At 47.0% G+C, this 26,176-nt stretch overlaps 1 protein-coding gene across 1 annotated transcript in view; it reads left to right on the top strand.

Annotated features, from left to right (window-relative positions):
• SLC15A5 (solute carrier family 15 member 5) overlaps nucleotides 1-26,176 on the top strand; it is a 121,856-nt gene that overhangs the window by 74,852 nt on the left and 20,828 nt on the right. Inside the window, exon 4 of the mRNA XM_063449902.1 lies at nucleotides 12,948-13,165. Coding sequence (XP_063305972.1) covers nucleotides 12,948-13,165 — 218 coding nt within the window. The remainder of the gene's footprint in view (nucleotides 1-12,947; nucleotides 13,166-26,176) is intronic.

Genomic DNA, 26,176 nt, shown 5'->3' with positions numbered 1-26,176 from the left:
TCAAGAAGAACTGAGGACTGGAACACCCAGCCTGCTTTTTATTAGGAAATGGTACATACAGGACACTCCCAGGGGGAGGATGAAATTGACCAATCACATGCATGGTAACACCCCCACGTCTCCGCCCCTCAGATAAACACATAACATAATTAAAACGTACATTATTTTACCCAAGTTCTGGATGTACCCCAAAACCAGGGGGTACAGCTTTAAGTCTGGTATCCCCAGATAGCCCTTGTTCAGGGGAACAATCTGTCCAAAAATCAGCCCATTCGGATGAATAGTTTGGGAGATACAGAGCTCCAAAGTTTTGACCGACCGCACAGACCAACTAGCCGAAAATAGTTCCATGAGTTTTGGCCTTGCGGTCGGTCTCCGTTCGCATGAACAAAAAGATACAAAATTCTTGCCATCCATTCGCATCTCCGTGATCGCTAGGATTTCCCATACTAAGTTAAGTATAACTACCTAACGGCCGGTCGTTCGGTAGTTTCCGTACGAAGTTCTGGATGTCTGGAGGTCTTAGCGGTATTCGCCTGTTTGCGCTCCCGATTTTAGTTCCATGCGTTCACAGGCAAACACCGCTGTTCGTACGCAAGATGGCCGCGAACATGTGTAAGTCCCGAAATGGCGGCCATCTATTCGTTACACAAAGGATTCGTATAGAATCATACGAACGGTTTTACTACCGAATCCCAACAAGGCATTTAAACATATTTTATGTGTCCATAGTCTCTGTCCAGCCCATTTAAAGAGCCACAGACAGCACAATGAAAATTCATTTAAGTCCAGATATAGTTTTAACGTGCAATATAGTCCAGGACCATAGTCGCAGGGGAGGAGGCAGGCAAGCAGGCCTCTCCAGGACAAAGTGGCGAAGGGCACTTCGTCACAGCTTGCTACTTTACGATTAGTTAATGTGCAGAGAGCAGTTCATGTGATCAAAGGCATAGTGTGGAGGATCGGCTATAGTGGGACATGCTTGGCAGGCTGCTGTTTACTGCTTGTGCTCATCCGATCCCTTCTGGGCGCCAGGTGCAGACCCTGGGAGTCCCTGATACCTGGAACAAAGGCAAGTCTCTGGCTGAGTGCCGGGTTCGCGGCTTGAGGTGGTGGAAGCTTATTTTGTCAGGTGGTCGGATCTGTCCCGTGGTGCTTCACGTCCGGTGCGGGATTGTGGTGGCGGCGAGTGCTTGACGTGGGGCAGGCTCTGCATTTCTGTTTGTGGAATCACCTGTACTCCAGCCTTCGACGCCTTTTGCGTTGGTGGATTTTAATGGGGACTGCATCGCTTAGCTGTGGTGGAGCTTGTTGGGGCTGTGGTGGAGCTTGTTATTTGCTTCCAAAATTGATTAAAGAGTCTGTCCAGCTTAGACTCAATATCCTGCCATGCTTTGCTGGTACCAGGAGGACACGCGGCTGCCGCCATATTGGGAGAGTCGCAGATGAGTATGGCAGCCTGGGCGGCTGTGCTCTGTGCGTCCATTAGCTCCAGACACCCTCTCAGGGGTGGACCGGGATAACCCCCACCGGTCCGAGGGGGTGGGGAAACGGAGCTCCTGCCGGGAAGTAGCTGCTATTTTGCATCCCAGGATCGGGAGATTGTCCGCCTCTCCCGCCCGGTGAGCACCAGGCCATGCGGAGGTAACTAAGACTCTGTCGAGTTGCTGACCGCTATTAAGCATGTCGGTCGGTCAGGTAGGAGCAACATTGCTGGGTCATCCCCTTCTGGGGTGAAATTCGCTTGTTGATAGCTGCTTAAAGTGAGATATTGAGGGAGCTCACACGAAGTGTGTCTTTCCTCCATGACAGCTAGGCCCTGACCCCCGGAAGCTGCATTCTTAGTGAGAGGAGGGACAGTGTAGCTGCTGCTGATTTAATAGGGAAATCGATAGCTAGGGTAGTGTATTCAGTGTCCACTACAGTCCTGAAGGACTCATCTGATCTCTGCTGTAAGGACAGCACCCCAAAAAGCCCTTTTTAGGGCTAGAACATAAGTCTGCTTTTTTTTTCTGTGTAATCTAATTGCAGTTGCCTGCCTGCCAGCGTGTGTGTCAGGCTCACAGTGGATACTGTGCCCACTTGCCCAGTGCCACCACTCATATCTGGTGTCACAATAGCTTGCATTTAAAAACAACAAAAAAAAAACTTTTTGGACTGTAATATAATAGCAGTCAGTTTCCTTCACACGTGTGTGTTTCAGGGCCTGCCAGGGCACAGTGTCACACCAGTGCAACTCATATCTGGTGTAACAGTAGTGTACATTAAAAAAATAAATACAGGGGGCTTGTTGTCACCTTTCAGGGACCCTTGGTGTTGTACGTGGCTGGGTGGAGGAAGAGACCTTCAATGACATCAGTGAGGACAAGGAACGGGACATGGCTAGCTTGGTATCCAACCTTGTGCAAATGGGGAGTTTGCGGTTGTGCAAATGGACTGTTTGCGGTTGTTTGCGGTGCGTTAAACGGGGAGTTTGGTCTGTCACTGTGAAGCGGGCGTAACCCTTACACTACCTGATCGATACAACATCATGCCTGATGTTTTAAAGCACGTTATTCCAAACAATTTAGGAATGTTAGATGATTTATGCCCTTTATGGATTAAAACCAGACTCTGCATCAACTATGTAATTTCCCATGGGAGTTTTGCCATGGATCCCCCTCCGGCATGCCACAGTCCAGGTGTTAGTCCCCTTGAAACAACATTTCCATTACTATTGTGGCCAGAAAGAGTCCCTGTGGGTTTTAAAATTTGCCTGCCTATTGAAGTCTATGGCGGTTCGCCCGTTCGCGAACATTTGCGGAAGTTCGTGTTCGCCGTTCGTGAACGGAAAATGTTATGTTCGCGACATCTCTAAACCTCGCCACTGGTTCTTGGAGGGGCCTATTTGCCAGCCTCCTGCCCTGTGACTATAGCCCCTGTATTAGACTTTCTTTAAAAACACTGTTTGTGCCCTTTTGGACTGGTACAGTAGTACTTCAAACTCCCAAAGTGGTTCAAAGCGGCACTTCGAACTCTCGAACTCCCAAAGCGTTTCGAAGCGGCACTTTGAACACGTGACGGCAGCCATCTTAAGCCACAAGTACAATAAACAGTGTTTGGTCATCGAGTTCATGGAACTCAAATCGGACATTCGACAGCACGAACACCGCTAACTATTTACCTTCCATGAATGTTCGACTATTCGAAGGGCGTTCAGTATTTTGTGTGTAGTGTTGTCGCGAACCCGAAATTTTCGGTTCGCGAACGCCGAACGCGAACTTCCTCAAATGTTCGCGAACCGGCGAACCGCCATTGACATCAATGGGCAGGCGAATTTTAAAACCAACAGGGACTCTTTCTGCCCACAAAAGTTATGGAAAAGTTGTTTCAAGGGGACTAACACCTGGACTGTGGCATGCCGGAGGGGGATCCATGGCAAAACTCCCATGGAAAATTACACAGTTGATGCAGAGTCTGCTTTTAATCCATAAAGGGCAGAAATCACCTAACATTCACACCTGTCCTCTTTAAAATCTAAAGCTTAACCAATTGTTAAAACAGATATGAGTGGTGGCACTGGGCAAGTAGGCACAGTATCCAATGTGAACCTCACACAGAAGCTGGCAGGCAGGCACCTGCAGTTACATTACACAGGAAAAAAAAAAAAGCAGCCTGATGTTATAGCCCTAAAAAGGGCTTTTTGGGGTGCTGTCCTTACAGCAGAGATCAGATGAGTCCTTCAGGATTGTAGTGGACACTGAATACCCTAGCCTAGCTATCAATTTCCCTATCTAATCAGCAGCAGCTAAACTTTCCCTCCTCTCACTAAGCATGCATCTTCCGAATGAATCGAAAATGGATGCTGGGAGGGAGGTTGGAGGGTGTGGAAGGGAGGGAGTGCTGCTGATTGGCTGGAATGTGTCTGCTGACCGAGAGGCACAGGGTCAAAGTTTGCCCAATGATGACGAATAGGGGGCGGATCGAACCGCCCATGTGTTCGCCCGCGGCGGCGAACGCGAACACGCCAAGTTCGCCGGGAACTGTTCGCCGGCGGACAGTTCGGTACATCACTATTTGTGTGCCCTTCGAATCCCCGAAGTAGACCGACCGCACTGCCTAATTCTCTGGAACTGTTTTGGGCATGGAACCATGTGTGCGATCGATCAAAATGTGACTTCAAGGAAATCCCTGAACCCCTGAACTGAAACATGTTTGGATATGTTGGTCACGCAGATCAGGACTGTCAAGGGATGTGACATTTGTGGGGATACTATGTGTTTTGGGGTACTTTTGGGGTTCTGTAGAAATGGGTGTTTTTTTCTGCTTGGAGATAATTGGGTTAATACAGCATCTGACTCAATTATCTCCCAGGCAGAGAGGAGGGATGTCTGCTATGTGTGGGAGTGTCGTGCATTGGAATATTGTTCTTATTGGTCTGAATATCGTAACTTAGTTCCCCACAAGGTCCATCTGGGCGCACACCTTGCATGGGGATTGTCATATAAGGCCAAGTGTGGCGCCATTAAAATGAGTTCCTCTTCACCCTCAACGTAGAGCCTCGTCTCATGTGTGGAGGGGACAGCTATATTCACTCTGGGAATTGCTATACTCATTTTCTAATCACTAGCTCTTATAAGAGCTGTCCTGCTATACTCTCTGAAGTATGAGAGGTTCACCCACTGGAAGCTGGATCCTGGTCTTGGGTCCAGGGTGGATGGAGGACGGTGAGATCCCCAACCAAGCTGCGGCAGTTTGTGGGAGTCTACAGTGCTGATGGTGTCTGGTGGAGTGCTTGGAGTCCTCGGTGAGCACTAGGAGCATCGATTGACCCAGTCGGGGTACCAGGCGATCCGTCACAGGTGGGAAACCGGGGCCACTGGGTGCTGGGGCCCACTAGATGTCGATATATTCATCGGCCTGCAGAGCTGCCTCGGTGAGGGTCTTGGGTTGTCTGTCTCTCACCCATTCTCGTACTTTGTTGGGGAGCCCATTATAAAAATGTTCCAGCATGAAGAGCTGGCTGATCTTTTCAGGGGACTTGACTTGCTGGGAGTTCAGCCAGTTCTGGGTGCCCTTGTGATACGGCATGCCCACTCCACATGGGAGTTCTTCTCCCCTCTCCTGGTCTCTCTGAACTTTTGGCGGTTTTGCTTGGGAGTGAAAGCATACCTGGCCAGGAGGATCTGTTTGATAAAGGGATAGTCCCAGATCTGGTCCTCTGGTACAGCCTGGTAGGCTTCCCCTGCCTTCCCCACTAATTTGCTGGTCAGGATGGTGACCCAGTCCAGTGGGGTCAACTGCTTGTAGAAGGCACTGACATTTAAAATCCTTTAGGAAGTCATCAATTCCTTCTACTGCTTCCTTGAATTCTTTGAAAGCATTGTACGGTAGTTTGCGGGTCGGGGGGGGGGGGGTGTGTTTCCCGGCACCCTCCCTTCCATCCGGGTTTGTGGGGGTTGCCCAATTTCTCTTGGCAAGAACATAGGCTTGTACCTCAGAACAAAAATACTATTGACGGTCTCCTCTGAGGGTGGCTCTCTGTAATATGTCAGACGCCGGTCCACCTCCTTGCGCACTTCATTCTCTTCTTCGGCCCCTGAGGCCCATGAGCGCAGCAGTCAATTTGACTTTGTTACGACTGCAAGGCGTTTTTCCTCTGGCTTCACACAAGTCTTGTAATGTTGGTCATTTTAGAGTACTATAATCTATGGGTCTGTTGGCATGGACTTGGGATCCCGTCGCTTGCCACCAGCTGTAGCGGGACCTGGGTAACCCAGCTGGTTAGCCCCACTAGTATTAAGACACCCATTTCCCCCAGTAACTGGACGACAGATAGTTCCAGGGGTACGACGTTTAACAATCTTTATTTTGGCACACAGCTCTTTATGCAGAGACCCCCACAGGGGGTCTCCATCCAACAACACAAATCCCAAGCAGGAGGGGGCTGAGTTGCAGATTGTGACAAACTCCCCTTTTTAAGGGAGTTTGCCATGAGTGTTTTTGGATGGGTCTGCTTGCCAGCCTCCTACCCAAGGACTATGGGCCGTGTGATAACCCATGTTAAATAGTACTGTTTCTGCCCCTTGGACTTTTAACTGGAACAGATTCAAAAATGTGGCGGCGGCCATCTTAAATTGTGCAGCAGTATTTTGCCGTTGTGTGTATGGAACTGTTTTGGGCATGTGCACTGTACACTGTGGGGCAAAAATAAGACTTCCAGGAAATTCCTGAACCCCTAAACCGATCTGGGTGATTTTTGGATATGTTGTTCACCCAGACCGAGGCTATCAGGGGATGTGGGGATATGTTGTATTTTGGGGTACTTTTTGGGGTTTGTAAAAATTATGTTTTTTCTGCTTAGAGTTAATTGAGTTAGTCCATTGTCTTCATTAATTGTATCACAGGCAGAGGGGACGGATTGTGTACACTGTATGGGAGTGTCTGAATGTAAACCTCTGTTTTGATTGACTTGTATTTTTTGTATTCGGTGCCCAACTAGGTCCACGTGGGTGTCACCTTTGCTGTAAAACTTGTGTAAAAGACCAGTGTGTGCCATTAAACTTTCTGTTCCTGATTTACCCTCAATCTAGAGTCTTGTCTCTTATTGGGGGAAACTGCCACAAGGGATCGCTATGCTCTTCATACTCCCTTGAATAATCTCTAGTTCTTGTTAGAGCTGTTCCGGTTTCGCTCTCTGGAGGAAGAGAGGTTCACCAACTGAAACCTGGAGCCTTGTCATAGGTCCAGGGTGGGTAGGAGACGGCGAGACCCCAAGCAAGTGCCGGTGGTTCATGGGGTCTGCAGTACTGATGGTGTCTGGAGAAGTGCTTGGAGCCCTCGGTAAGCACTAGGAGCATCCGTCGGCGGAGGTACCCAACCGGGGTACAGGAAGCTCCGTTACACATAATTGTTACGGTTACCCTTAGTCTTGCTGAGAGCTGGACCGCTTAGTAGTCTGGATTCCTATTGCTGAAGAGGGGAGAAGCCGCTTTCCATAGTATTCCATACAAGTCCTGTAAATGTAGAGTAATCCCACTAGCTGTAGCACAGCTAGGGTACCCTTCTGCCCACAAAACGAGTCAAGGCTGCGATTTGAGGGTCAAACAAGAACTGAGGACTGGGATGCCCAGCCTGCTTTTTATTGTGGTTACATGCAAACAGGACACTCCCAGGGGGAGGCATAAAATCACCAATCATACATTTGGTGCAACCCACACATCCCCCTCCCCTCAGATAAACAGTTAAACCAATTATACTGTACATATTTCCGACCAAGTTCTGGATGTACCCCAAAACCAGGGGATACCCCTTTAAATCCTACACCACTGTATAGATCTTGTTCAGGGGAGCAACATATCCGAAAACCAGCCCGTTCGGATGAACAGTTCGGGAGTTATGGGTTTCCAAAGTTTTGACCGACCGCACAGACTTTCTAGCCGAAAATAGTTCCACACGTTTTGGCCTTGCGGTCGGTCTCCGTTCGTACGTAAAAACTCCACGAACCCGTTGCCATCCATGGTTATACCGGGGGTTGCTGTACTCCCCATGCGAAGGGTAATCATCCTACCGAACGGTGGGCCGTTCGGTAGGTCCAGCACGAAGTTGCGTTATCCTGGAGGTCTCAGCGGTGTTCGCGTCTCCGTTTTCAGTTCCAGACGATTGCTGGCAAACACCGCTGTTCACACGTAAGATGGCCGCGAACACGTGCAAAGTCCCGAAATGGCGGCCACCTATACGTTTGCACAAAGGATTCGTGCTGAACCATACGAACAGCTGCAAATAGGCCTGAAAGGTGAAAATAGTACTTAAAGGTACACAATTAAAACTAATGCTTCTGTAACAATAATCATCTCCCGGTCTAGGAGATACCAATAGCCCACAGGGACACACATGTGGGTGGCTAGTGGGGCACAGCCGGGTAGGTTGGAGAATGTCTCCTTCCTTGCCGACAACATTCCCTGTGCCTGTCAGTGTTCTCCTTCAGTTAGCCGGTCCCCCTAAGTGGACCTAGTTTATGAACCGACTGAGCCCCTAAATCCAGGAGGTTGGGCAGGGGAAGATTGTCAAAATCTTCCAAGGCTGGAGCACATATGGCGGCTATATCCTCAGTCCACACGTGGTAGGGCTTCAGCATGTTAACATGCAACAGGCATCAGACTCCTGTACCTGAACACGAACCGATCACATAGGTAGTGTCACATTTATTTTCCACCACCCGCTATAGGCCCTGCCAGGCAGCCTGTAGCCTATCATATCGGACGGCTTTCAGAATCAAAACCTTCTGCACGACTTGAAAGCTGCGGCTCCTGGCACCCCAATCATACCATGTGCACTAGCGCCCCTGAAGGCTCTCCCGCACCAGCCGGTCCCTAAACTCCAGCACATATGGGATGATGGGGGTTTCTTCCTGATTCCCAGCCACCTCCCAGTGTTCCCAGACAAGGTCTAGAGGGCCCCTCACTCTCCGCATGGAGATCAGCTCGAACGGGGAGAATCCTGTAGATTACTGGGGCACCTCCAGGTAGGCGAAAAGGAAATGCGGCAGGAACCTTTCCCAATCCTGTGAGTCGCCACAAAGGTACGGAGTATTTGCTTCAATATGCCATTGAAACTCTCGCACAGGCTCTTGGGCAAGCTCAGGATCGGTTTAATGCAGCATAACCTCCACAGTTGGACTGTCATTTCGGCAGTAAACTGGGAGCCCCGATCTGAAATGATCTCCCAGGGAATAAACACATCCGGGGGAACACTCGCATCAGGGCTTCGGCTACAGTCTCAGCCTGAATGTTGCTCAGGGTGACTGCCTCGGGATAACGAGTCACGTAGTCCACAATGGTCAGAATATATTTCTACCCAGAGGGGCTATGCTTAGCCAGGGGACCTATGATATCGACAGCTACTCTGCTGAAGGGGTCTTCTATGATGGGGAGGTGCTGGAGCTTAGCCTTGTGCCAGTCGCCCCTCTTCACCACTCTCTCGACAGTACTGCCTCATGTTCTTAGAGATGCCTGGCCAGAAAAAGTTTTGGGTGAGCCGACTCTTGGTTCGGCTCTGACCCAAATGCCCTGCCGGGGAAATATCAGCAGCTCATGTCGATATTTCCTGAGTGCCACCAACTGCTTAGTGGTAGTAGGAGCTGTACTTGACTTCTTATTTTCTGCTATTCGATACAGTAGCCCTTACTCCCAGAGGAACCGCTCCCCCTCTCTCCCTACCCGACCCGTGTCTGCCCTATCTCTACATGCCCGGGGGTTGGGACAATATCTCCCTCTCAAACTTGGGGAGGGGCTCTGTGGTGTGCGGGGCAATGTGGGGAACTGGAGTAAAAGGATTGGGCCGGGGGGTCTGCGTGTAGAGGCGGCTACGAGAACCAGGTGCAGGGGGACTTGTACAGGGGGCTGCTTTGCAGTGGCGCCTTCGTGGGGCCAGGGTGAGGGTGCCTACCTGAGCCTCAGAGGGTGAGCCTGCCAGGGGTTGCGGGCCTGCTGCTGGGTCATCACAGGGAAAGCCTTGTCGAGGGCCCAGACAGGGACATAGGTGGAGGTGAGGTGGACAAGGTCATTGCTGAGCAGCACTTCTGCAGGTAACCAATCCATGAGGCCGACTTTGACTCGCTGGGCTTCAGTGCCCCAACCCAGATGAACAAGGGCAGTGGGCAGATAGTGGAAGTTTCCTCCTGCTACTTGAAAAGCGATGGTACCCCTGTCTCTTCATCTGGGATGAGCTGGGGTCACACCAGAGTGAGGGTGGCCCTGGTGTCTCGCAGCCCTTGGACTTTACACCTGTTCAGCTGCACTGGCTGTCTGTGGTGGTCCCGGTTATCATGGATGGTCCAGGCTTCTTCGTTGGGGCTCTGAAAGTCTGTGGGGTTCTCTTGGTTGCAGAGGGCTGCTGCTCGTGGTACAGTAGAGGATACAGGAGTGACCCACTGTGGTCTGCCTCGGTTTTGGGGACAGTTCTGTTTGATGTGGCCTGGCTGGTCACGCTGGTAGCAGCCCTGGTCTGCCCCTGGAATGTTCACTGGGGGGTGGCCGGACTAGGAAGCCCCAGAGGGGAACCGCGGTAGTTACATAGCTGAAAAGAGACTTGCGTCCATCAAGTTCAGCCTTCCTCACATTTGTTTTTTGCGGTTGATCCAAAAGAAGGCCAAAAAAAAAAAAAAAAACCAGTTTGAAGCACAATTTTGCAACAAGCTAGGAAAAAAGAATTCCTTCTTGACCCCAGAATGGCAGTCAGATTTATCCTTGGATCAAGCAGTTATTACCCTACATTGAAAGATTATATCGTTGAATTTTCTGTTTTTGCAAGTATGCATCCAGTAGCTGTTTGAACATCTGGGTTCAGTTGTAGCAGAGGTCGAATTAGGGGTTGGTAGCTGCTAGAGGGAGCAGGGCGTTGGGACTGTCAAGTATCAACATACTCATCGGCTCGTTTGGCTGCTTTGGTCATGGTCTTGGGCTGCCGGTCTCTCACCCATTCCTGCACCTCAGTGGGGAGTCCGTTGTAGAAGTGTTCGAGCATGAACAACTGGAGAATCTCTTCAAGGGTCTTGGCTTGCTGCAAGGCCATCCAGCTCTGGGTGGTTTGGACGATGCAGCATGCCCACTCGGGAGTCCTTCTCGCCTTTCTTGGTCCCCCTGAACTTCCTGAGGTACGCCTCCATGGTCACCACGTACCAGGCTACCAGGGCTTCCTTGATGAACTCGTACTCCCAGATCTTGTCTGCTGGTACATCTCAGTAGGCATTTGCCGCCCTCCCCATTAGTGTCTTGGCAAAGACCCATTCTGCGGGGGGGGAGGGGGGACTTCTTGTAATAGATACTAGCGCTCGAAATGCTGTAGGAAGTCATTGATGTCTTCTTCTGCCTCTCTGAAGTCTTTGAAGGCGGTAAAGAGCAATTTGGGCTTTGGGGCCATGGTGGCTGGGCCTTCTGGGGACCTCTGTGTGGTCAGTCGTTCATCTGGTTGTGGAGGGTTTGCCCCATTCTTCTGGGTCTGGACATATGCTTGCACAGAATTTGGTTCATGGTTCCCTCTGCGGAGGTCTCCTTATAGAGCACCAGGTGACTTCTTTGTGCATAGCATCTTCTCGCCCTCCAGCTGTGGCACAGCTGTACAGTATTCTTCCATGAAGGCTGCAGTCAGGGCAGCCTTGTTACGACTCCCAGCTGATAACCCTCTGGCTTTCACCAGGTTGTGTAATGTTTGTCTCTTGAGATTGGTGTAGTCCATGGTTCTGTTCGACAATCAAATGCACGACCTTCCCCAGAAGGGAGCCTGTTAGAACACAGAAAGACCCATTTCCCACCCTGTCCTGGTGGTACAACAACACCTTTATTTGTCACAAGCGGCTTTATACTTTTCCCCACGCAAGGGGTGGATCACACAGAAAGACAATGTCCCCTCCAGGCTAGCAGGGGTCACATAACAGATCCGGAACCCCAGTCCCTTTGTCCTCTGTTCCTGCCACCCAGGGCCCTCCCCCTCCCTTGGGTCCCTGACGGAAACGGAACTCCAGTCCCTTTGTCCCCTGTTCCCGCCACCCATCCTAAGGTTTCCTGCCTCTCGGAACAGGGGGTCTTTATCCCATGAGCATCTGTAACTGGGAGCCCCAGCGTGGGAAAGCTTCCCGCCTCTTGGACTCCCAGTCACAGAAAGCCCCCCAAACCGCCATTGTCCCCAAAAAGTGTCCCACCAATCTCAGGGACCCCCAGAACGGTGACTGCCATGAGCAGCCTCCATTCGTGGGGTCCCTGGGTGAAATCAGGCAAGGGAAGCGACTCCTTTCAGGACACGAATGCTCCCCCTGGCCACCTCCCAGCTATACGAATGACGGCCACCCAGAGGAGCACTCAATTACTTCCCTTGTGGTTTCACACTTATGTTGCAAGTTGCCAACGTTGTAATTGATTAGTGCAAACATTTCAAGGGACACTGGGGAGGTCCTCGTTCGGGAACCAATCTACGAATGCTCCCCCTGGACGGCATTCGTGTAACAAACAGGCCGCCACCCAAAAGAGGCACGCGCTGAGGCTTCCCTTGCGGTTTGTGGTTTTTACACCTCATTACGAGGTGCGAATGTTCTTAACTAACATTCTAAAGGAGTTGTCGGGGTTGTCCCCGTACAGGGAGGGGAATGCATTCCCTTCATGTAGGCCCTCCCAAACGAGGAGCAGGCACATGTATATGAAAACTCCAGGGAAATACACCAAACACAATGCAGCAATTCACGAACAGGCAGCGGTCCAGCTACAATTAGCACATATAGTCATGTGTACACAGCCGTGTCCCTGGGGTAAGCCAGTTGTCCTTGCTGTCCCTGTGTAGGTCTGTCTGGACACTATTATGTGATTTTGGATGGAGTTTGGATAAGAAAATGCTCCTGTTTATCTATGTAATCTGCTTGTGACCAGAGCAAAAGATTGTATTTCTTACCTGTTTTCATATTAATCAGTATATTTAAGGTCTATTTATTTGGTATTTTTCTCTGGTTGCTTCAATATAATCTGTGCCTATCTATATGTACATTAAATCCTCTGAACGCTATTTGCTTCCTTCACTTGTAGCTTCCCATTTCCTCAATGTTTCTTTTCCGAACACTGCCAGAACCTGGCATGTCGGAAACCTTCCGTCCGTATTCATGAACTATGCCAGCTTGGGATTGGCTCAGAGGGGTGCACTGCAAAGCCAAGAATGTTTTTTTCTTTTAATTCCTTAAGTTTTTTGTGAATCAATAAACATAAAAGGTTTGCTGCTGATGGAAGGAAGAAAAACTGAGAAGTAGAGATTCTTAGTACACTGTCAGTTTTTTAGGGGACCATATTGAGATTGAAATCTGCATAGTATTTTAGTTGTGATATTAAGCTCTGAGATAAAGCTATGCACTAACATGTCTAAAATCCCGGGAAGCCCATTTCCTCATGACTGCCTTTATTTAACCAGTAATGTTTGATTCTACGTTGCAGGTGGCTCTCTGCTCATACCAGTTGGTGTATTTACCAATGCATTAAGATGCTTCATTAAGTATCGTCACATCAGGTCGCATTGTACCACCTGGATAGACTGCGCCAAAGAACATAATGGAGGTTGGTACAGTAACTCACAAGTTGAAAACACGAAGGCTCTCGGGAGGCTATTCCCACTCTTTGCTTGCCAGGTTCTCTACAGAATTTGTGCCACACAGGTGAGCTGTTAGATATTGTATAAATCAGTCTATGCATGACTGTGAATTGGGATACAAAGGCTATTTATTGCCTTACATATAAATAAGTAATGGCATTTAACAATGTCTCTGTAAGGATGTAATAAACAACTTTTTCCTTTTTTATTAAATTCACATGGACACCTATAGAGTTGTGACTAACTTCCTTTGACTAAACCAGCCAAGGACTCATAATTCCCGGGATCAATGGCCATAATTTAACATTTATGGATACATTTTTGAAATTCTTATTTAATTAAAATATAAAAAAAAAACTAAATCAATATATTAAAATCAAAATATTACTAAATTCAAATGATTTTCAAAATATCAAATCACTTTAAAAGTTGATCAAGAAATAGCAACTAATTTGAAACATGAAACCTAAGTCAGGATTGGATTGGTGGGTGGCAGGAGAACACTGAGGTTCCTGCCCTGAATACAGTCAGTAGGATAGAACAGGTGTCAGGTTCTATCAGATCAGAACAGGTTCTAATAGATCAGTATGCTAGAATCCAACGGCTTCACAGTGTGCTGCAAGAAGTGATCATATAATGATTTTGTTCATATAAGCGTCACATTTTGCACCACACAGAAGCCTGTGGATTGTGACGTTGTAGGTGTGACAAACTGCCATTTGCCACTGGGCATTGGAGCCTCCTGCCCTGCGACTATGGCCCTGGAATGCATTGCCCTTTAAGAACTGCATTTGGGCATAGTGGATTTTTGTATCCTGTTTCTGGCCATTTAACTGTGTTGTACAAAGAAAGGGTTTGTACTTTTAAACCGGCACTTCGGATGCTGTCAAACTGCCAAAGTATTCGAAGTGGCCGCCATTAGAAGTGGCCGCCATTTTAATCCAGTCGAACGCGGTCAGCGGTGTGTGCCATCAAATGCTTGGAACGGAAATCGGCCACACATTTGAACGAACACCGCTGACCTGTACCTTCCCCTGCCCTTCAAACACACGTTCGAACGGGACTTTGTCATTTTGGGTGTAAAATAGACCTCCAGTAGACAATTGAACCCCACGGAAACACAACCCCGGTTTCACTTCGACACTTCGACAGAAGTCGAAGTGAGTTCGACGATTCGAACGGCGCCTTCGGATGGGACTTTGTTATTTTCAGGGCAGAAATAGACCGACCACACAGCCTGAATCTGTGGAACTGTTTTGGGCATGCGCTCGGTCCAAAGAGACTTTTTAATATTTCTGGAACCACTGAACGGATTTTCACGAATTTTGAATATGTTGTTCCACAAGTTGTGTTGTTCATGTACGATGTAAAATGAGAAAGTTATTAAAATGGATAAAAATGTACAAGTTTTAGCTTGGAGATAATTGAGGAGATACAGTAAGAAACTCAATTATCTCCCAAGCAGAGGGGAGGGAATCTGTGGGATGTAACCGTTATCTTATTGGTTAATGCCCAATTGCCTGTGGGCGTCTCCCTTGCAGGGGAGCACTGCATAAAAGCAGAGTACCTGCCATTAAACATGAGAGTTCTTCTTGACCCTCAACATGTAGTCTTGTCTCGTGATTGGAGGGGACAGCTATACTCACACTGGGGATTGCTATGCTCTGCATACTCCCTTGAGCCTTAACCCCTTAAGGACACATGACATGTGTGACATGTCATGATTCCCTTTTATTCCAGAAGTTTGGTCCTTAAGGGGTTAATCACTTAGCTCTTTTAAGAGCTGTTCCTGTTATGCTCTCCTTGGAGGAGGGGTCTTCCCCACACAGCCCTGGATGCTGGAGGTTAATACAGGGTGGAAGGAAGAGGTCTTTCCCACATGGTCCTGGAGGACAGAAGCTGATCCAGGGTGGAAGGAAGACAGCGAGACTCCAGTCAAGCTATGGTGGTTGCGGAGTCTGTAGTGGTTGTGGTGTCTTGTGCGGTGCTCGTGGTCCTCGGCGCAAGCTAGGAAGCGTCCATCAACGGAGGGTACTCAGTCGGAGTACGGGGAGCTCCGTTACAGTAAGGGACTGCGGATCCCTTTCACACTGCTCCAGAGCTAGTAGATCACCTTTGCTATGATTGTATTTTGAGCTCCATATGTCCGATACTTTTCTTGCCACTCATGCAGAATGTTGAATGGGTTATGATATAGCACTAGAAATACAAACGTATTCATAACGCTATACATTTAATCTACCTTGTTTAATGTGAGAAAATCTCACCTTTTAAAGCCTACCTTCGCCCCCTCGTGAGTGACAGGTGAGATTTTATAAACTTTACGCCCTTGCTGCGCTTGTCTTTCCATGGCCACTCTGCCGATCCCTGGCTGAGATAGTCAACATTGATTAGCGCAGCCAATCTAATTCTCCCCTATAGGCAAGCCAGAATGCATGTCTAGCAAATCGCCGATCTGCACCAATCAAAGGCCGCGCTGGGTTTTTGAAAACCAAATCCATCTCACAGCGTAAGAAACACCTGTAGTGGCTGTGTAAAGATTGCAGTTTCTACTAAACACCAATGTTGTACATTCCAAGGTTAAAACTACAGGGCTTCTGCACCCAGACTGCTTCATTGAGACACAGGATTGCGTCACAACACATGGAGATTTAGTGATCTTTAAATGTTTTGGGTTGTGATATTCCTTGGAATTAATTTAATTAAGAGTTATATGTTACAGTTGCCTCCAGGCTGGCTGGAAGTTGGACCGCTTTGATACCCTAGTTCCCGAACTTGGAGAGTTATTCATGTAAATGTAGAACATCCCACTAGCTATAGCACAGCTAGGATACACCTTTCCCTACAACACGAGTCGAGGCTGCGAGTTGAGGGTAAAACGAACTGTGTTTAATGGCACTCATGCATGGCAATTTATAAAAGTTACCAGGCCAGAGGACAGACCCCTCTGGACCTGATGGAACACTGGACAAAGCAATGTCCCAACCAATAAGAGCAAAGTGCATCTTTTGAAAACACTCTCACCTATCTTGGAGATAATTAGATTAGTGTGACCGTTGGGATCAATTATCTCCAAGTACATGAAAAATACCACGTTTTATTATACACATGAAAAACACTAAAATATAGAACTTCTACATTTAAAACACTAAAATATCCCATTTGATCATTCTCTGGATAGCTCAGATGTGAGCGCATAAAATATACGAATGGCGCTCAGATCTCCCGAATGATGTGCAAGAGTCACAAAAGTAAAGTCTGTTTGTATGGTTTTTATACGATTGGATGGGATAACCGGCATCTCGGCGTGGTTCGTATAAATCATTAGCTGCTTATAGTTCCAGGAGTTTTAGCACTAGGTCCCGCTGGGCATTCGACGACACAAAGATGGCCGACGCCTCGTGTTCGACATACGAACGGCGGCCACCTTGGAATAGGTACTTAGAGTGTGGTTAACAACTTAATTGAGGACACACGCCAGTATTTAGGTGGTCGCCGTTCGACAGTTCTTTTGTGTGGTGGTTCGGTGCTTTGTATCCGAAAGGTGACCACACTGATGCCAGTCAATTAGGCTGCAGTTAACCACAAACCACAGTTCCCGGGAGGTTAATTGTTGGCACACTCCTGTTGTAAGGTGGTCCGCTGTTCATCCGTTCTTTCGGTGGTTTCAAGGTCATTGGGGTTAACTAACGGCACACGCCAATGACCGGGAGGCCGGTCATTCGTACATACGATTGACTTGTAGAATGTGTTTGCATAAAACAAAATATCAGAGTGAAACAAAAGTAGCTGTATGTATCCGACAGAGGGAATCTCTGTAACATTATATCACAACTTAATTGGGATATTAAAACGGGTCATATCTTTCTAACAAAGTTGCTACTGAGGATGTATTAATTAATTAAAATAATACAAATATATATATATATATATATATATATTTATTTATTTGTGTTAGGTGCTCATGATAGGTCAGAGTAAAATACCATAATTAAATGTAGGATAGTAAAAAGGGCAAGTCGGTTGTGGTGTGCCGGAACCGACGATGAGGTAGGCCTGAGAAAGAAGAGGGCCTACCAAGGAAAAATAAATAGAAAGGAAATAAATGTTAAAATGTGGTGTGGTGGGAGGGTCATTCAACGCTGACCTCGAACGATAACGAGCAAGGCAAGGGGTGTGCCTTAAGTAGGCTAGGAGTGGATACCAAGCACCTCCCACAAATCCAGGCCAAATTGCCTTAATACTTGTGTCAGGTGCTCATGATAGTACAGAGTAAAATACCATAATTAAAGGTAGGATAGTAAAAAGGGCAAGTCGGTTGTGGTGTGCCGGAACCGACGATGAGGTAGGCCTCAGAAAGAAGAGGGCAAAAATTAAGTAATAACATTTATTACAGACAACCAATACAGATACATATATCAACCACACATGTTTTTGAAAGCATCCCTTAATTCTTTACTGGATTCGGTATGTATCGTGAGTAAGCGGATGACTTCCAGCGCCCCAGTGTTTTTATAACATGAACTGGAATGTTGACACTGGAGGCTGTGGATGCTGCTCCTATGCGGAAGGAGTGCCCTGAGAAGTTAGCTGCGTTGAGGCCCAGTTGAGTGAGCAAAGACCTGACGTGGGTCACGAAGGTTGTAGTGGTTAGTACCGAACTTTGTAATAGTAGTAATGGTTGTGATGGTAGTAAATTATGATGCATCAAGAACCCTGACGCGGCACCACCTGTTGTGCATTGGATAGTATGGAATGTGCTGACTGGTTTTGGAGTGAGGTAGAGTCAGGATGTAATGATCCATGTGTTTTGTTAAGTGGGAATAGAGTAGAATAGGAGTAGATTGTGTTGTGTTGGTTGTAGTGAACTCTCTAGGTCTTAGGAATCCATAGAAAGCTATGTATATTGCTGCTTTGATGACTGAATTTGTAGTGGTGTCAAAAGGTTTTAAATCAAGCAGGTTAGACAATGCTTTGAAGATATGGTTATCTATGGGTAGCCTCTGTGGTACGTGTGGGTTCAGATTTCTGAATGCCTCAGGGTATAGTCTTAATCTGGTGAGAGGCCATGAAACTAGTGTTTGGTTGTAAGATTAGCATATGGTGTTGGATGCCTGTGAGATAAAGTTTGATGGTGTTATATGACATTTTAAGTTTAAGGTGGCAAAAAGAAGCAAAACCCCCAAAAGATGTCATAACAAATGGTTGCATGATGTTATGTTCCAAAAGGAATCTTTTGAATAGTGTAAAAGCCCTGTCGTATGTTTTGTGTGTATTTTCTGACAGTGCCAATTGTGATAGTGTCCTGCTGTGATGCATGATGGTGTCTAGTCCAGTATTAGTTGTTGGAATTGTGGTGGTGGCTGTGAGCGAAGCTGACGGGAGTGCTTGATGAAATGCCTGAAATTTAAAACAAGACAAACTGTCAGCAGCTGTGTTACATATACCTGGAACATGGAAACAATATAGAAAGAAATTATGACAAGCTGCCAACCAAGTGAGTTTCCTCAGAAATCTCATGATCGTAAGGGATTTGGAACGACCTTTGTTGATGATGTGACAGGTTGCCTGAGTAACAACGAACTGGCATATTTGCCCATAAATTACCCCATGCTATGGCAGCCGCCACGATGGGATAGATCTCAAAGAGGTAGTGGAAAAACCTTCAAAATCCTGAACTGCTGTAGGCCAGCTGCCCCAAAGCCATTCGTTCCGAAAAATTGCCGCATCTGACCAAATGGTAGGTGATGAGTCAGTCAATTGAGGGAGAAACACACTTTTACCATTCCAAGTGGTTAAAAACTTCTTCCACATGCGTAAGTCTGCCGTAGCTTGGGTATCTAAGGACAACCTGTGTGTGTCGTGTAGGAAGCGTGGAAAAAGATACAAGAGTCGTGATATGAAGGAGTGGCCTTGAGGTATGATACGCATGGCAAAATTTAGTGAACCCAGCAGGAACTGTAGCTCTTTGCGGTTGCAAGTACCGAGCTGAAGGTAGCGGTTGATGTAGGTAAGAATGTTCTCTATCTTGTCGTGTGGTAGGCTTGCTCGCATTGTGGTTGAGTCTAATTGAATACCCAGTAAAGTGATAATCGTGTCTGGCCCCTCCGTTTTCTTGGTTTGGTACACCTAGTTGCTCGAATATCTTGGTGGTAGCTTTGAGGCTACTTGGAGGGGAAGTATTTTCCTCGACCAGTAAGAAATCGTCCAGGTAATGCAATACCATAGGGCATCTGGCTATGTTCAATAGTAACCAGCACAATGCTTCGGCAAATGTGTCGAAAATAGCTGGGCTACTTTTGAACCCAAAAGTTAAACGGGAGAAAAAAATAAAATAAAATAGTAGTTCCCGGCCCACTTGATGCCATGCTCCAACCCCTGCTTGTATGATAGCTGTAATGGTGTGATCTATGGTGGTGTATTGCAGGGAGAATTCTTCGGAGGGTATGAGGGAATTAAGACTTGGGTTGGCCGATGATTGTGGTGCAGACAAGTAAATGATGAGTCTTTGTTTAAGGGAAGATTTCCCTGTGACAATACCAATGGGGTTAGTGCACCATTCTTTGAATGGAGGAGCTTTGAAAGGCCCCAATATGAAACCCTCAGCAACTTCTTGGGCTATGAGAGTGTCAACAGCTGTGGGATTGTGTTGTGCGGATTGTAGATTAGGGCATTCCAGAGTCCCGGATGGTATGTGTAGAATACCCGTGTGGAAGCCTTCTGTTAAACCAGAGATAAGAAAGTCCACCAATTGTTTAGACGGGTGATGTGACATAAATGCAGTAAATACCGGCATATTAATGGACGTTAGGTAAGGCTTAGAGTACATTTTATTTGGACACATGGTTTTTGCATGTGCCCTAAAACATTTTAAACAAATATGCAATAATCTGCAACCGCTATAATTACAAGACCCAACATTGAAATTATTGCATATCTGGGACTTGCCCAGACACTTGATTGGGCGTCCCAGTTTGTCTCTTGTCAATTTCTCTGGAACACCAGAGGAACTAGCTCCTTGCGTGGAGGCATGTTCGTCCGCCGTGTTGGGACAGAAATTTGTTGTATGGGCTGTAGAGGAGCAGTATGCACAAGCCGGTGTTCTTAGACCTGCAAAGTGTCTGCAAAATAGGACTGTATCAATCCTTCCCCAGTTGGATCTTGTTCCATACTGGGAGAAGGCTCCAGACACTTTTGCAGAAAAAGACCTATGGTAGTCATAAAAGGCTGAACCACCATATTTGTTGCCCAGGTCTACCAGCTTGTGCATATAAAGATCAAACTCCTCTCTTCTATTGGGATAGACCGCACAGATGACATCCTGGTAAATACCAAAAGCCAGTACAAACTCGGAGATAGTCAGTTTCCTGTTTAGGCCGGCGTCCCTAGATCTGACAACAGACACATCACCATAAGCATAAGTCTTATTTTCCACAATATCCTGGGAGGCAATCAGCAGGGAAGCCAGGTTGACGTCTTTACCTTCCAGGATCTCTATTTTTATGTGCACAGGGATCATATGAGCAGGGCTAACTTCCTGGTCATCCAGGGTGATGGTTGGAGCAACTAATAGCAAGTCGGCTGGTGTGCCTTCAGTAGGCTAGGAGTGGATACCAAGCACCTCCCACAAATCCAGGCCAAATTGCCTTAATACAGATAACCCCCACAGAAAAAAAAATTATTGCAATTATTTTTGCATATTTTATTTGGTCTTATATAAAATCATAGCTTGCAGTTGCTGCAGATATAGGCAACTACTGCAACCCACCCTCATCCCCTCTGCCCCTTCTTTCTGAGCACAGACAAGAATCAGAAGCTTTGAGCTGAGAAGCGGTCATGCTCCTGAGCAGGTCAGAAGGAGACGATTGCAAGGGTTATTGGTTAAAACTTTGTCATATTAGACATAAATTTACTGAAAATAAAGAATAAAGGGCAGTCTGCCACAAACAGGATACTTTGTGAGTAAAACAGGGTTTAGGTGATATGCCACAAACAAGATCTTTAGAAAGTAAATTAATAAAGTATTTTGTATACAAGCAGGCTTTAAGTTATACCAAGTAGTTAAGGATTTCCAGGATACTTTGCAATGCAGCTGGTTATAGGTAAATACCTTTTAGGAAAAGACAATACAGGATCATGCAGAGTTGCAGAGGTTGAAACAGGTAGGTATATTCCAAAATAACATAATGCAGGTTGCTTACGAGACCATGCAGTGATGCAGCAATTGAAGCAGTTAAGATTCTTCAATGAAGGCAATATGCCACAAATCAGGATTCTTGGAAGCTGATAAGGAAAGTCTTTCAGGTTAGTTCAGGATGAAGTAATGCAGGTTAGTGCCTTTCAGTATGAGGAAATGCAGATGAGTACAGGATGAGGCACTGCAGGTAAGTTCTCTACAGAATGAAATCATGTAGATAAAATACAGGATATTACCAGGAACAGAGATTCTGTATCAGAGCATAGACTTAGCCGGGAGTAGACTTATCAAGCCTCCTCGTTAGTTAATCCAGGTGAGGTTATTAAGGTGAGTGAATAGATTAGTGGCTAGGGAGGCCACTAGAGGAGAAAATCATGAAGTTCACTTAAAGTGCCAGTAATAAACGAAAAAGTCTTACATGTCAGTTTTGAAACCTGACAGAAGCCTTGTGTACTACTGTCCAATAATGGACTTAATGAATTAATTTTGGAAATCTTTAGGTAGGTTCACTCAGGACGAGCACCCACCAAGCTCATAGAACGTCACAGTGTGGCCACTGACAGAAGGTACACATAGAACGTCACAGTGTGGGCACTGATAGAAGGTACACATAGAACGTCACAGTGTGGCCACTGACAGAAAGCACACATAGAACGTCACAGTGTGGGCACTGATAGAAGGTACACATAGAACGTCACAGTGTGGCCACTGACAGAAGGTACACATAGAACGTCACAGTGTGGGCACTGATAGAAGGTACACATAGAACGTCACAGTGTGGCCACTGACAGAAAGCACACATAGAACGTAACAGTGTGGGCACTGATAGAAGGTACACATAGAACATCAGTGTGGACACTGATAGAAGGTACACATAGAACGTCACAGTGTGGGCACTGATAGAAGGTACACATAGAACGTCACAGTGTGGGCACTGACAGAAGGTACGCATAGAACGTCACAGTGTGGCCACTGACAGAAGGTACACATAGAACGTCACAGTGTGGGCACTGACAGAAGGTACACATAGAACGTCACAGTGTGGCCACTGACAGAAGGTACACATAGAACGTCACAGTGTGGGCACTGATAGAAGGTACACATAGAACATCAGTGTGGACACTGATAGAAGGTACACATAGAACGTCACAGTGTGGGCACTGACAGAAGGTACGCATAGAACGTCACAGTGTGGGAACTGACAGAAGGTACACATAGAACGTCAGTGTGGGCACTGACAGAAGGTACACATAGAAAGTCACAGTGTGGGCACTGACAGAAGGTACGCATAGAACGTCACTGTGGGCACTGACAGAAGGTACACATAGAACGTCAGTGTGGGCACTGACAGAAGGTACACATAGAACGTCACAGTGTGGCCACTGACAGAAGGTACACATAGAACGTCACAGTGTGAGCACTGACAGAAGGTGCACATAGTACGTCAGTGTGGGCACTGATAGAAGGTACACATAGAACGTCACAGTATGGGCACTGACAGAAGGTACACATAGAACGTCACGGTGTGGGCACTGATAAAAGGAACACATAGAACGTCACAGTGTGGGCACTGACAGAAGGTACACATAGAACGTCAGTGTGGGCACTGAAAGAAGGTACACATAGAATGTCACAGTGTGGGCACTGATAGAAGGTACACATAGAACATCAGTGTGGGCACTGATAGAAGGTACACAGAACGTCAGTGTGGGCACTGATAGAAGGTACACATAGAACGTCAGTGTGGGCACTGATAGAAGGTGCACATAGAACGTCACAGTGTGGGCATTGATAGAAGGTACACATAGAATGTCACAGTGTGGGCACTGATAGAAGGTGCACATAGAACGTCACAGTGTGGGCATTGATAGAAGGTGCACATAGAACGTCACAGTGTGGGCACTGAGAGAAGGTACACATAGAACGTCACAGTGTGGGCACTGATAGAAGGTACACATAGAATGTCACAGTGTGGGCACTGACAGAAGGTGCACATAGAATGTCACAGTGTGGCCACTGATAGAAGGTGCACATAGAACATCACAGTGTGGGCACTGATAGAAGGTACACATAGAACATCAGTGTGGACACTGATAGAAGGTACACATAGAACGTCACAGTGTGGGCACTGATAGAAGGTACGCATAGAACGTCACTGTGTGGGCACTGACAAAAGGTACACATAGAAAGTCACAGTGTGGGCACTGACAAAAGGTACACATAGAATGTCACAGTGTGGGCACTGATAGAAGGTACACATAGAACATCAGTGTGGGCACTGATAGAAGGTACACATAGAAAGTCACAGTGTGGGCACTGATAGAAAGTACACATAGAATGTCACAGTGTGGGCACTGACAGAAGGTACACATAGAACATCAGTGTGGGCACTGATAGAAGGTACACATAGAATGTCACAGTGTGGGCACTGACAGCAGGTACACATAGAACGTCACAGTGTGGGCACTGATAGAAGGTACACATAGAATGTCACAGTGTGGGCACTGATAGAAGGTACACATAGAACGTTACAGTGTGGGCACTGACAGAAGGTACACATAGAATGTCAGTGTGGGCACTGATAGAAGTTACACATAGAACGTCAGTGTGGGCACTGACAGCAGATACACATAGAACGTCAGAGTGTGGGCATTGATAGAAGGTACACATAGAACATCAGTGTGGACACTGATAGAAGGTACACATAGAACATCAGTGTGGACACTGATAGAAGGTACACATAGAACATCAGTGTGGACACTGATAGAAGGTACACATAGAACGTCACAGTGTGGGCACTGACAGAAGGTACACATAGAACGTCAAGGTGGGCACTGACAGAAGGTACACATAGAATGTCACAGTGTGGGCACTGATAGAAGGTACACATAGAACATCAGTGTGGGCACTGATAGAAGGTACACATAGAACGTCAGTGTGGGCAATGATAGAAGTTACACATAGAACGTCAGTGTGGGCACTGACAGCAGGTACACATAGAACGTCACAGTGTGGGCATTGATAGAAGGTACACATAGAACATCAGTGTGGGCACTGAGAGAAGGTACACATAGAACGTCACAGTGTGGGCACTGATAGAAGGTACACATAGAATGTCACAGTGTGGGCACTGACAGAAGGTACACATAGAATGTCACAGTGTGGGCACTGATAGAAGGTGCACATAGAACGTCACAGTGTGGGCATTGATAGAAGGTGCACATAGAACGTCACAGTGTGGGCACTGAGAGAAGGTACACATAGAACGTCACAGTGTGGGCACTGATAGAAGGTACACATAGAATGTCACAGTGTGGGCACTGACAGAAGGTGCACATAGAATGTCACAGTGTGGCCACTGATAGAAGGTACACATAGAACGTCACAGTGTGGGCACTGATAGAAGGTACACATAGAACATCAGTGTGGACACTGATAGAAGGTACACATTGAACGTCACAGTGTGGGCACTGACAGAAGGTACGCATAGAACGTCACAGTGTGGGAACTGACAGAAGGTACACATAGAACGTCAGTGTGGGCACTGACAGAAGGTACACATAGAACGTCACAGTGTGGGCACTGACAGAAGGTACGCATAGAACGTCACTGTGGGCACTGACAGAAGGTACACATAGAACGTCAGTGTGGGCACTGACAGAAGGTACACATAGAACGTCACAGTGTGGCCACTGACAGAAGGTACACATAGAACGTCACAGTGTGAGCACTGACAGAAGGTGCACATAGTAGGTCAGTGTGGGCACTGATAGAAGGTACACATAGAACGTCACAGTATGGGCACTGACAGAAGGTACACATAGAACGTCACGGTGTGGGCACTGATAAAAGGTACACATAGAACGTCACAGTGTGGGCACTGACAGAAGGTACACATAGAACGTCAGTGTGGGCACTGAAAGAAGGTACACATAGAATGTCACAGTGTGGGCACTGATAGAAGGTACACATAGAACATCAGTGTGGGCACTGATAGAAGGTACACATAGAACGTCAGTGTGGGCACTGATAGAAGGTACACATAGAACGTCAGTGTGGGCACTGATAGAAGGTGCACATAGAACGTCACAGTGTGGCATTGATAGAAGGTGCACATAGAACGTCACAGTGTGGGCATTGATAGAAGGTGCACATAGAACGTCACAGTGTGGGCACTGAGAGAAGGTACACATAGAACGTCACAGTGTGGGCACTGATAGAAGGTACACATAGAATGTCACAGTGTGGGCACTGACAGAAGGTGCACATAGAATGTCACAGTGTGGCCACTGATAGAAGGTGCACATAGAACATCACAGTGTGGGCACTGATAGAAGGTACACATAGAACATCAGTGTGGACACTGATAGAAGGTACACATAGAACGTCACAGTGTGGGCACTGATAGAAGGTACGCATAGAACGTCACTGTGTGGGCACTGACAAAAGGTACACATAGAAAGTCACAGTGTGGGCACTGACAAAAGGTACACATAGAATGTCACAGTGTGGGCACTGATAGAAGGTACACATAGAACATCAGTGTGGGAACTGATAGAAGGTACACATAGAAAGTCACAGTGTGGGCACTGATAGAAAGTACACATAGAATGTCACAGTGTGGGCACTGACAGAAGGTACACATAGAACATCAGTGTGGGCACTGATAGAAGGTACACATAGAAAGTCACAGTGTGGGCACTGATAGAAAGTACACATAGAACGTTACAGTGTGGGCACTGACAGAAGGTACACATAGAATGTCAGTGTGGGCACTGATAGAAGTTACACATAGAACGTCAGTGTGGGCACTGACAGCAGGTACACATAGAACGTCAGAGTGTGGGCATTGATAGAAGGTACACATAGAACATCAGT

The sequence above is a fragment of the Pelobates fuscus genome, chromosome 3 (genome assembly GCF_036172605.1).
Source record: "Pelobates fuscus isolate aPelFus1 chromosome 3, aPelFus1.pri, whole genome shotgun sequence".
Classification (NCBI taxonomy): domain Eukaryota; kingdom Metazoa; phylum Chordata; class Amphibia; order Anura; family Pelobatidae; genus Pelobates; species Pelobates fuscus.
The sequence above is the reverse complement of the archived record's forward strand: the minus strand, read 5'-3'. Positions and strand labels throughout refer to the sequence as shown.